Below are 11,648 nucleotides of genomic sequence, written 5' to 3'. Positions count from 1 at the left end.
AGAATAAAGTTGGTACAACCACTTTGGAAAACTCTTTGGTGCTCTCTAATGAAGCTAAGCATATGCCTGCCCAATGACTCAGCAAGTCTACTGTAGAGTGTGTGTGCCCACCAAAGTTATGCACGGGAATCATTCATAATGCCAAACTACAAACAACCCAAATATCCGCTGACAGGAGAACAGAAAAGATAATGTGCTGTGTTCATACAATGTCCTACTCTACAGTTAAAAAACTGCTATTGATACATGCAGCAATAAAGATGAATGTCACAGCCATTATGCTGAGCAAAAAGAGGTCAGACACCAAGAAAATCAGACACAGAAGTCAGATGAATTCACAGGAAAGATTAATCAAATGAAATGGGAGTTAGAACTGTGTGTGTGTGTGACGTAGACTGGGAAGGGTTATCATGGAACTTTCTGAGATGTTGCAAATGTCTTATATCTTGATGTGGGTGGTGGTTACAGGCTGCATGTATGTCTAAATGGGTCTAAAAACCCATCCCATGGCATACAGTAAGATTATTGCACTTTACCCATGTCACCTCCTTTGTGAGGTGGGCCGCCCTCCTGATTCCTTCCTTCTTGCACCTTCTCTCCAAGACCAGGGCCTTCCTCCCTGCTCTGGAGCCCTCGAGGGTGTTCTCAGTCTCCATCACTTACCTTTCTCACTTCTGTCTTCAGCCTCTGATCCATTGGTGTCTCACCTTAGAGCTAGCCTGTAAGTACGTGTTTTCCTCCCTCTGAAGTCCTTCTTTAGGACAGAGGTTTCCCAGTGCAGTTTCTTGCGTCCACAGTGGGGACGGCAGAGCAGTAGGATTGGGGACCGGGTCAGAGCTTCATGGAGCCCATGACTGAGTCTTTCAGAGAACACCCATCCACCCTAGTGCACTCCCCCCAGGGCCCCCAAACTTTGAGTCTGCAGAGTATCCTTATCCTGTGCCAAATCAAATTCTTTGTGAAGACAGAGTACCACTAAACTTTGGCAGGAAATAATGATTTATTCTGTCTCTGTCTTTAACTCCTAAGTGGCAGGACAGGAGTGAGCAGCTTGTCTTAGGGAGGGTGGGCTTTCTTCAAATTACAGTGGGTCTCCCTTCACTGTCCTCACTCTGCAGACATATGTCCACCCGTGGTCCCTAACCATTCACTCTCACCCTGCACCTCCTCTGGACCCGTCATGTCCGATGCTTCCACGTTTCAATGTCTCCATGTCTAGACCTCCATCCGGCCTCCAGTGTTGAGCAACAGGCCTTTAGACTGTAGAGCCATCGACCAGCCCTGCACAGTCCAGAGGTGCTTCAAACGCCACCTGCCCAAATTAGCATTTCCCTGCTTGCTTCCTTTCTAAACCTCCTCTCTGGGCTTTGGCACCCCTCTCTCTCTAGTGTCTCAGGCTTGAAACATGGGAGTGATCTTCTCATCCTTTCTCTTTGTACTTCCAAGAGTATTGATTGATCAACTGACAAAGCAATCACCAAGCCCTGTCAATTCTACCTTCTAGAATTCTCTGTAGATGCTCCCCTACTCTCCTACCCTCCATTGCCTCATCAGTTCAGGTCTTTGAAATCCCTTCTTGAGACTGTTTTATCTGTGTCTCTACTGCCTCCAGACCTACTCTGTCCTCTTTCATGCTCGCTGTAAAAAGTTAACCTGAGGTGATTCAGATTAATTATAGAGATTAATCCATTACTTTAAATTCTTTCATGACTTCTCATAGGGCATGAGGTCAGATTAAACTACTTAGCAAGGCATCCAAAATTTTTTATGATAATTTGGCCTCTTGCCATACTTCGTAAACTTTGTGTTCTAGCACTTGGAGCGTGTTTCTATTTTTTTTGGAACTCTCCATAGTCTCTATGACTTCTTTACTTTGCCTGTCATTTTCTTTGGTTATTGGACTATCCATAGTCATTCTTCACCCAAGACCCTCTCCACTGGTTGAATATCTGACAAACTCCTTTTCATCTTTTAAATCTCAGCTCAAAGTGTTATCTCCTCTGAGAAGCCTCCTTTGACTTTCTCAGCCAAGCTGAGGTTTCCTTTCCCACATCCCCTACTCTACCTGCTAATTTGTGCTTTTGTACCATCACTGTTGGCTTCGCAAAGGAACCATGAGCTCCTGGAGATCAGAAACCATGTATAATTTATCTTTGGATTCCAAGTGCCAATGTGACTTATAGAGATGCTTAAGAAATTTTGGGGGTGCCTGGGTTGCTCAGTGGTTGAGGCAGCCAGCTTCTCCCTCTGCCTGTATCTCTGCTCTCTCTGTGTCTCTCATGAATAAATAAACAAAATCTTAAAAAGTAGAATTTTTAATGAATGAAAAAATGAAGGAAGGAATCTTAAAACTGGATCTGCAGTGGGGTTGCAGTGGGAGGGTGTGGGCTGTGTTTTCACAGATACACTCTTGCTTGATCCTGGACCGTAAACTCCATGTGGGCAGATGTGCATCAGTTTTGTTCACGCCTATATTCCCATTGTTGAGTGCAGTCCCTGGAAAGTGCTCAACAGAAATGCTTTATATAGAAGCTCAATGATTTCCGAGTGCACGAGTGATAACTCTGTGGGCTGGGACAGGCGCTAGCTACCATCGTAAGGCAGTGGAAGAACCGAGGTCCTGGGGAGGGTGAGTAACTTGTGCAAGTGTTGGACAAGCCAAGCTTCAGAGTGCCTGGTCTGCTGCACCCCATTTAGAAAGGAGGGGAAGTAGGCTGCTCCATGCACTTGGATGACCAGGGGAGGGCCTTTGTCCCCAAGCAGCCAATCCTGATTGGGCTATTATAAGGCCTGACTGTAAGAGATGAGGGGGGACAATCATATTACCCCTTCAGAATTTGAATTAAGAAACAGAAGGGGGATGCCTTGCAGCCTCAGTGGGAGGAGCATACAACTCTTGATCTTGGGGTTGTGAGTTTGAGCCCCATGTTAGGTATAGAGATTACTTAAAAAGAAAATATTAAAAGAAAAGGAACAGAGAAGATGACGAGTTAGGAGTGGGATCCCAAACAGAAGCCTTTGGAGATGGCAGGCTGGAGTTACAAGGGGTGAGCAATGCAAATCAGACACAGCAGGAAAGAAATCACAACTGACAACCAGCAGAGCGCCCCTGTTCCCAATGTCCCTCACAGTCCCATTTTTTAAAAAAGATTTTATTTATTTATTCATGAGAGAGACACACACACAAAGAGAAAGAGAGAGAGAGAGAGAGAGAGAGAGAGAGAGAAGCAGGCAGCCTGCAAGGAGCCCAGTGTGGGACTTGATCCCAGGACCCCAGGATCATGACCTGAGCCAAAGGCAGACACTCAACCACCAAGCCACCCAGGCGGCCCTCACATTCCCATTCCACTTGTGTTTGTCTTTACAGTCAACACTCTCTGTCCCACCTGAGGTAGTCCCGATGAGGGTTTGTTCCTTGCAGCTAAGGTTTTTTTTTTTTTTTTTTTAAGATTTTATTTATTTATTCATGAGAATACACAGAGAGGAGAGAGAGAGAGAGAGAGGCAGAGGGAGAAGCAGGCTCCATGCAGGGAGCCCAACGTGGGACTTGATCCCGGGTCTCCAGGATCAGGGCCTGGGCTGAAGGCAGCACTAAACTGTTGAGCCACCCGGGCTGCCTGCCTGCTGCTAAGGTTTTGTTTTTTGTTTTTTGTTTTTTTTTTAATATTTTATTTATTTATTCATGAGAGACACAGAGAGAGAGGCAGAGACACAGGCAGAGGGAGAAGCAGGCTCCCCCATGAGGAGCCTGATGTGAGACTCGGTCTCAGGACCCTGGGATTCAGGCCCTGAGCTCAACCGCTGAGCCACCGAGGCCTCCCCACAGCTAAAGTTTTTAATGAATGTTCCTAGGTGGACCCAGGATCGAAACCCAGGCCTCTCCTCTCTTGAGTTCACTGCTCTTTCTGCAATTCCAGGGCTTGGGGACGTTGTCTTTGTGCACATTCTAGCAGAGGGTCATGCCAAAATGGTGCATATTAAATGTATTTTAATGAAAATGAGAAAAGCAGTAATTGTGAATATGAGTGGGAGGAAACAGCCAGTGAGGCAAACCAAATCCCCTCTCAATTTAAGCTAGACCAGTAGGAGAGGCCCAAGAAACCCAATTTAGGCCTTTGACGGGTACTTATTTGTACAGGGCGCCGCCTTCTCCGCTCTTTTTTATTGCAAATCCCCAGGATTTCCGCCGCCCCCTCCACCACCTCCACCTGCCACCAGGCTTGGTGGCCCCTCGAGCACGTGGGCTTCTGCCCTTCAAGTCTCAAAGCCGTGTGCAAAGAATGCCAAGATCTTGGTTTCTAGCCACGTGTGGCCTTTCGACACACAAGCTGATGAATGTGCTCTAGGTGCAAATCGCTCTTTCCCACGAGCTGTTTCTGCAGGTTCCCAGGGAGGCAATTACCAAGTAGCACTTAGCAGAATGACTCAAGGACAGATCTGAGGGCTGACTCGTGATGACGCCTGGATGTTTTTCTGCCCTCTTCCTCAGCTTTAGAAATTGTATTGAAAAGTTAACACACAAAATGTTGAAGCTCCCCTCACTGCACCCCACACACCTGCTTGTGAGGGCAGCGGGTTCTCCAATGCTCCTGGCAGCCACTGCTTTTCCAGCTCTGAATGGGCAGGATCATGACTTTAGGCAATGAGAATGGTGGGCCCAGAGGGGCTGGCTCACTCCCTCATTTCTCTGCAGAGATGCCTCTACTTGACTGTTACCTACCTGGTGGGGCAGGAGGTGGGGAGGGGGGGATCACCTTTTGAAACCAACGGAAAAGAGTTTATCATATAATCAACATTTCCCAGAAATCACTCACAATCCACAGGGTATGCAAAGAAACAGATTTTGACAAATTTCATTTAATGTCCATTATTGTCAAAAGTTTGCAGAGCTGAAGGCCAGCACTGTGTATATTTTCAGATTAGATTTGCCAAAGAGATGCCTCTTGAAGCTGCAGATATCTGGAGGCACTGATAAAAAACAAGAGGGAGATGTCCTATTGGAGCTGGATCTTCAGGAGCATATGGGAGGCAATCTTAAAAGTTAGACTTCAACTTTCATTTTTAATCTAAGCTTGAAAAATCACTGAACTATGGAGAAGGAGACAATTAAGATCCAATTATAAATAAAAATCTTCCACTGGAGTTGACATTCTGTTTAGACTGAACTACATGCTTTATGAAAAAAGCATTCTGATAGACCCACAAACGTGACATTTAGTGCTTAAGAGCCTGTTGGCTTTTTTCAAAAACTTTCTTTTTTTTTTTTTTTTTTTAAATTTATTTTATGATAGGCACACAGTGAGAGAGAGAGAGAGAGAGGCAGAGACACAGGCAGAGGGAGAAGCAGGCTCCATGCACCGGGAGCCTGACGTGGGATTCGATCCCGAGTCTCCAGGATCGCGCCCCGGGCCAAAGGCAGGCGCCAAACCGCTGCGCCACCCAGGGATCCCTTTCAAAAACTTTCTGATGTGAAAATGAAATAATTCTGAGGAGACATATAGTACATTGACGTTTTCTGATTATTTTCATTACTGTGATGGTTCGTTTTCTATTTTAAGTCGGCCAGGCTCGATATACTACTTGGTGATTTAATCACAAGAACTAGGTGTTGCTCTGAAGGTATTTTGTAGATATAGTTAACACCTACAATCAGTTGACCTTAAGTAAAGGATATTACCCTTGACAACTGGCCTAATCTAATCAAGAGCAAGAATAGGTTTTCCAGAAAAGAAATTTTCCAGCCAATATAAACTCCTGGCTGAATTTCCAGCCTGCTGGTCTGCCCTACAGATTTCAGACTTGCCAGCCCTGACAATTGTATGAGTCAGTTCCTTAAAATTAATCTCTTAATATATATTTCTTACTGGTTCTCTTTCTACGGAAAATTCTGACCGATACAATGACACATATGCACTTGATTAATAGCTAAAAGGTTTTTTTTTTTTTTTTAAGATTTTATTTATTTATTCATGAGAGACACAGAGAGAGACCGAGACCAAGGCAGAGGGAGAAGCAGGCTCCCCACGGGGAGCCCAATGCGGGACTGATCTGATCCCAGGACTCCAAGATCACGCCCAGAGCTGAAGGCAGAGGCTCAACCGCTGAGCCACCCAGGCGTCCCTAGCTAAAGGTTTTTAAGCTGGAAATTCAGAACCACTCATTCTGGATGAGTCTGCTTTCTGTGCCCCCTGAGTCTGTAGTAAGTGTATTGACAACATTCTTGATTTCAACCCAAATGCCACAAAGTGCTGTTGAGGTGAGAAGTGAGAAAGACGGTTAGGTTGTCAGGCTGCCTGGAGAGGTACACAGAACTCTGGGTGGTGTGAGGGTCAGCAAGTAGCAGTCACCAACTAAAGGACTGCGGGGTTCAGATCCCCTTCCCACTCACACTTGGGAACAAAGACCTTTCAGGGGTACGTTTTGAGGAGAGGTTGTGGAGAAGTCTATGCTACTTATGGCTTACTGGGGAAGGCCATAGAATAGGAAGCTATTCCTATTCTATTCCTATTCCTATTCTAGATGGCAAAGCCAAACAAGAATGTACCTTACAATAGAAGAACATTTTTTTTTTTACCAAATATAATGACATAAGCAATTAGAATATAGGTAATATAAAAACTAAAATTCAAGCCCAGTGTGTAATGTTAAAAAAAAGGCTCTAAATAATAAAATTATTTCTATGTGCAAAGAATGGTATTATTTTTCCATTCTTTATGAGACATTTAGTTTCTGCCCATGAATGAGTCACTTTCCTAAAATATGGAGTTCTTTTCTAAGAAACCTGAACTCTGCTTATATTTTTCACAACCATTAAAGAACAAATAGCATTAATGCCTTTTAGTCTTCTGGGTTCAAACACTTCAAGGGCCCCTACCAGAAGCAAGATGTATTTCAAAACTGTCCATCAAATCTCTTGGCCTCAGAACAAGGATTCAAAAATAGAAAAATAAAAAAAATGTATGCATCCCTAGGTTTATTGCAGCATTATTTATAATAGTCAAGATATGGAAGCAGCCCAAGTGTCCATGAATGGATAGATGGATGGATAAAGAAGAGAGGTGTAGGGCAGCCCAGGTGGCTCAGCGGTTTAGCGCCTGCCTTCAGCCCAGGGTGTGATCCTGGAGACCGGAGATCGAGTACTGCATCGGGCTCCCTGCATGGAGCCTGCTTCTCCCTCTGCCTGTGTCTCTTCCTCTCTCTCTCTCTCTGTCTCTCATAAATAAATAAATAAAGTCAAAAAAAAAAAAAAAAAAAAGAAGAGAGGTGTACACACACACACACACACACACTGGAACATTAGCCATAAAAAATAATGAGATCTTATCATTTGAGATGACATGGATGGACCTAGAGGGTATTATGCTAAGTGAAATAACTCAAACAGATGACAGATACTATGAATTCACTTATATGTGGAATCTAAAAAAACAAAGCAAGTGAATAAACAAAAAGCAGAAACAGACCTATAAATACAGAAAACAAATTGATAGTTACCAGAGGGGGAGATGGTAAGGGGAAGGGCAAAATGGGTAAAAGGGAGTGGGGGAGGGGATCAGGCCTCCGGTTATGGAATGAATAAGCCATGGGAATAAAAGGTACAGCATGGGGAATACAGTCAGTGAGGTTATAACAGTGTGGTATGGGGACAGATGGCAGCTACACTTGTGGTGAGCACAGCACAATGTACAGACTTGTTGAATCACTATGTTGTACACATAGTACACTGGTGTTAACTATATTTCAATAAAAAATACACTACATATTTTTATATATTTATTGAAAGAAAATATATAGTATATTTTTATGATAATATATATTTTTAATTTGATTGTATTCTCATATCCATCCTCCCTGCTTCCTTGCCACAAGAACTTTGATTTTGTTTGGGTGGGGGAAACAAAATGATCGACAATAGATCAAGAGTAGTTTTAAGGCAGTGATCCTAAATTCTGATATGCATTAGAATTAGACTCAAATGGTATTTGGTCCCAAATGGGATTTGGGACCAGTTTTGCTTTCCTGATGGAAGGGAAACATATGCCTGACATTGCTCACTTCCTCCCTTCCTTCTGCTGTGACCATGGGCTTGCTTTCTGAAGCAGTAGTAGCCACCTTGCAATCTGGAGGGAAGAAACCTAGAGAAACACAACCAGTAAATCCAAATTTGTTTATGCCACTGTTGATTGAATTCTCTGGTACTTGCAGCTGAAATCATTCCTAACTGATAAAAGCGAGGAGATGAGAATAACGAGCAGCTGTAAGGCAAGCTGCAGTTAAGGGTCATAACACAGATAAAGCTGAGTGATTCAGGGGAGGGTAAGAAGAAAGGCTTCATGAAAGCAGGAATTTGGGCAGGACTCTGAGGACTTCATATGGCTTAGACTGGAAGATACAGGGATGAGCAATTATGGGCAGAGAGAACTACATAAGGAAGGGCATGTGTGTGCAAAGCTTGGCTCTATTTAGGGATTTGTGAGTTGCTGAAGATGGATTGTGTGTAACATGTAGGGAGTAGAAATTTTAGATGATAAGTCTGGAAAGGTTGATCAATGCCATCTGTAGAGGAGTTGGTTCTTAGTTGGGTCGGCATGAAGGAGGTGAGAGTGGCATAATCAGAGGTGCAGTTCTGGGAGATTGTTTTGGTGGTCATGTTTATGATAGTTTATTTGGGAGGGAGGTCAGAGATTGAAAAACCACCGATTTAGGTTACCCCAACAGTCATAGTGAGAGAAATAAAGACCTAAACTGGATGTGGTTATGAGAGACAACGGGGTGCCTGGGTGATTCAGTCTATTAAACATACGACTGTTGGTTTCGGCTCAGGTTCAGGGTCATGAGATGGAGCCCTGAGACAAGCTCTGGGCTTGGAGTCTGCTTGGGATTCTCTCTCTCTCCCTCTGCCCCTCCCACTTGTGCTCTCTGTCAAATAAATACATCTTTAAAAAAGAGCGTGTGCGCGTGCGCACGCGCGAGAAAGAACAGATTGAGAAGTGCCTCAAAGGTGAAGTAGGTGCTTGGCACTTGATGGAGCTGGGGCCTGGTGACACCTACCCTTCTTGGTAAGGCTTTGTCCTGGGTTTTGGAGTCTGGAGGTGAAGTTTCTTCATGGCTTTTCCTCTGCCTGGAGTATACATCTGCCTTCCTCTCGACCCTCAGTCCCCACCACCTCTCTAGATCCTTCAATACCAACCTCAGATCCCACTTTAAGAGTCCACATATCCATCAGTAGGAGAACAGATAAATGGTGGTGCAGTTATACAATGGAATGCTAATGAGTTATGAAAAGGAACAAACCCACAATGCGTGCAGCCACACGGGTGACTCTCAGATAAACGATGCAAATGAAATAAGCCAGACCAAAGCATACATCCTGTAGGATTCCATTCATATGAAGTTCAGAAACAGGCAAAAATAATCTATAATGAGGAAAAAAAAAACCCAGAGTAGCACTTGCCCATGGGGGCTGGGGGATTGAGTAGCACTTGCCTTGGGGGGGGGGGGGGAAGGAGTTTTCTAAGGTGAGAACAGAGGTTTAGGTCACGTAGGCACAGGGGTTTGTTAAAACCTGTACAGTGCTACACTTAAGATCTGCATTTCCATGTGTAAATTTTACCCCTCCCCCAAACGTACACAAATGAACTGTCACTGATGACGTGCACGCTGATGGCTGGCTGGCTGGCTCCGTATGCGGTGGAGCAGAGCTAGGAAGGTGTTAACACTGATAGAATCTAGGTGATGGGTAATGGGTGCTTAACTCCAATTCTCTCAACATCTCTGTGTGCTTGAAATAGTTCATAATGAAATGCTGGGGGGGAGCTCCTGAGTTTAAGATTTGATAATCCACCTACCCAAGAGCAACGGCAGTCAAAGACCACCCTGCAGGCAAGATATCGGGCCTTTGTAGGGTGGCTATGACCAGGGGCTGAAAAAAGGGGCAGTCTCGTTCTTGATGCCTTCCCAAATGATTTTGGCTGGTTCGGTGCAGTAGAAATTCTCTTCTCTGCACTTTTCCCTGAGTTCCAGTATCATTAAATCTTCTCTTTGCAGGGAGACACCGCAGACCCGGGACCCGGAGCAGCTCGGAGGCGGTGAATAATAGCTCTTCAAGTCTGCAATAAAAAATGGCCTCCAATAAAACTACATTGCAAAAAATGGGAAAGAAACAGAATGGAAAGAGTAAAAAAGTAGAAGAGGCGGAGCCTGAAGAATTTGTGGTGGAAAAAGTACTGGACTGCCGTGTAGTGAATGGGAAGGTGGAGTATTTCCTGAAGTGGAAGGGATTTACAGATGCTGACAATACTTGGGAACCTGAAGAAAATTTAGATTGTCCAGAGTTAATTGAAGCATTTCTTAATTCTCAAAAAGCTGGTAAAGAAAAAGATGGTACAAAAAGAAAATCTTTATCTGACAGCGAATCTGAGGATAGCAAATCAAAGAAGAAAAGAGATGCTGCTGATAAACCAAGAGGCTTTGCCAGAGGTCTTGATCCTGAACGAATAATTGGTGCCACAGACAGCAGTGGAGAATTACTGTTTCTCATGAAATGGAAAGATTCAGATGAGGCAGACTTGGTGCTGGCAAAAGAGGCAAATATGAAGTGTCCTCAGATCATAATTGCATTTTATGAAGAGAGACTAACTTGGCATTCTTGTCCAGAACATGAAGCTCAATAATTGTTTGCGTTGCTTTTTATATATATTTATATATATATATAAAATCTGGGTCTTTGTTTTTTGGTTTATTAGTGTGAAGAAATAACATTCTAATGAAAATAAAAAAAAAAATCTTCTCTTTGCAGACTAACTCTCTATTCCTTCAGGGTTTGTGTCACCTTGTCCTGGGGGCAAAGAAGCACAGCCCACCTAAAAATTATCATCCAATAATAAATTTCACATCCACTTTGATTATGGACTGCAAAGTTATTTGAAACACCACACAACGTGATTGGTTCTCTTTTTTTGTTCCAAGAGTAAAGAGATTTAACAGAAATGTCAGCGTATGGAGAGGAAAACTTCCCAGTCCACAGGAGGTCTCCCGCGGAGCACGTAATTAGAAGTGGTCACTGATGCGATTTCACCTTTGCCACGGGAATAGCTCTTCAGAGCTTGTGGGCTTCTTTCCCCTGGGCTTCGCCAGAGGCTCTATCCCCTTTGTGAGCAATACCTCTTCATTAGAATCTCTAATTCTATCCCTGATACTCATTTAATTATGTAGTTCTTTTTTGTCCCCAACTGGAACATCCTTGATCACAAGTTCCAATCTTTCAGAAATCACTATTTTTCTGAAGCCTTTCCGCAGCTGGGTGGCCAACCTTTCCCTCACAAAGTCATGTTGCTATTTAGGTAATTTCCTATAGTGTTTAGTTTAATATATATGTATCCTTAAAGGACATTGCTCCCGCGTTTGTGTATCTCTTTGAGCTACTGATAATACTTTCATATGTATTTTTATTACATACTTGTGAAAATCTTTACTTCACTTGCTTCAGCAAAACAGAGGTGTAATCTTTACGATTTTACTTTCTCCAATCTCATACATGTTGGCTTACAATGCATTTTTCTATTTTGCTTTGCGTAGATGCTCTAGTGATAGGAACTAAACGTTCCTTATAGGGCAGAAGCCTCTAACTCAGTGATTTACATCCTTGG

At 43.6% G+C, this 11,648-nt stretch overlaps 2 protein-coding genes across 2 annotated transcripts in view; one reads left to right on the top strand and one right to left on the bottom strand.

The window, feature by feature from the left end:
* Positions 1 to 9,368: 9,368 nt before the first annotated feature.
* Positions 9,369 to 11,648, bottom strand: part of DHFR (dihydrofolate reductase) — a 31,564-nt gene continuing 29,284 nt past the window's right edge. Inside the window, exon 6 of the mRNA XM_041752202.1 lies at positions 9,369 to 10,109. Coding sequence (XP_041608136.1) covers positions 9,845 to 10,109 — 265 coding nt within the window. The 3' untranslated portion in view covers positions 9,369 to 9,844. The remainder of the gene's footprint in view (positions 10,110 to 11,648) is intronic.
* Positions 10,030 to 10,691, top strand: LOC121489320 (chromobox protein homolog 3-like). The gene has a single exon (XM_041752205.1). It carries the CDS (start codon positions 10,122 to 10,124, stop codon positions 10,671 to 10,673), a length of 552 nt encoding a protein of 183 aa, XP_041608139.1. The 5' UTR covers positions 10,030 to 10,121; the 3' UTR covers positions 10,674 to 10,691.

This window comes from Vulpes lagopus, chromosome 4 (genome assembly GCF_018345385.1).
Source record: "Vulpes lagopus strain Blue_001 chromosome 4, ASM1834538v1, whole genome shotgun sequence".
NCBI classification, from domain to species: domain Eukaryota; kingdom Metazoa; phylum Chordata; class Mammalia; order Carnivora; family Canidae; genus Vulpes; species Vulpes lagopus.
The sequence above is the reverse complement of the archived record's forward strand: the minus strand, read 5'-3'. Positions and strand labels throughout refer to the sequence as shown.

Coding starts and splice junctions, on each gene's coding strand:
- LOC121489320 (XM_041752205.1), top strand. CDS start 10,122: ATGGCCTCCAATAAAACTACATTGCAAAAAATGGGAAAGAAACAGAAT.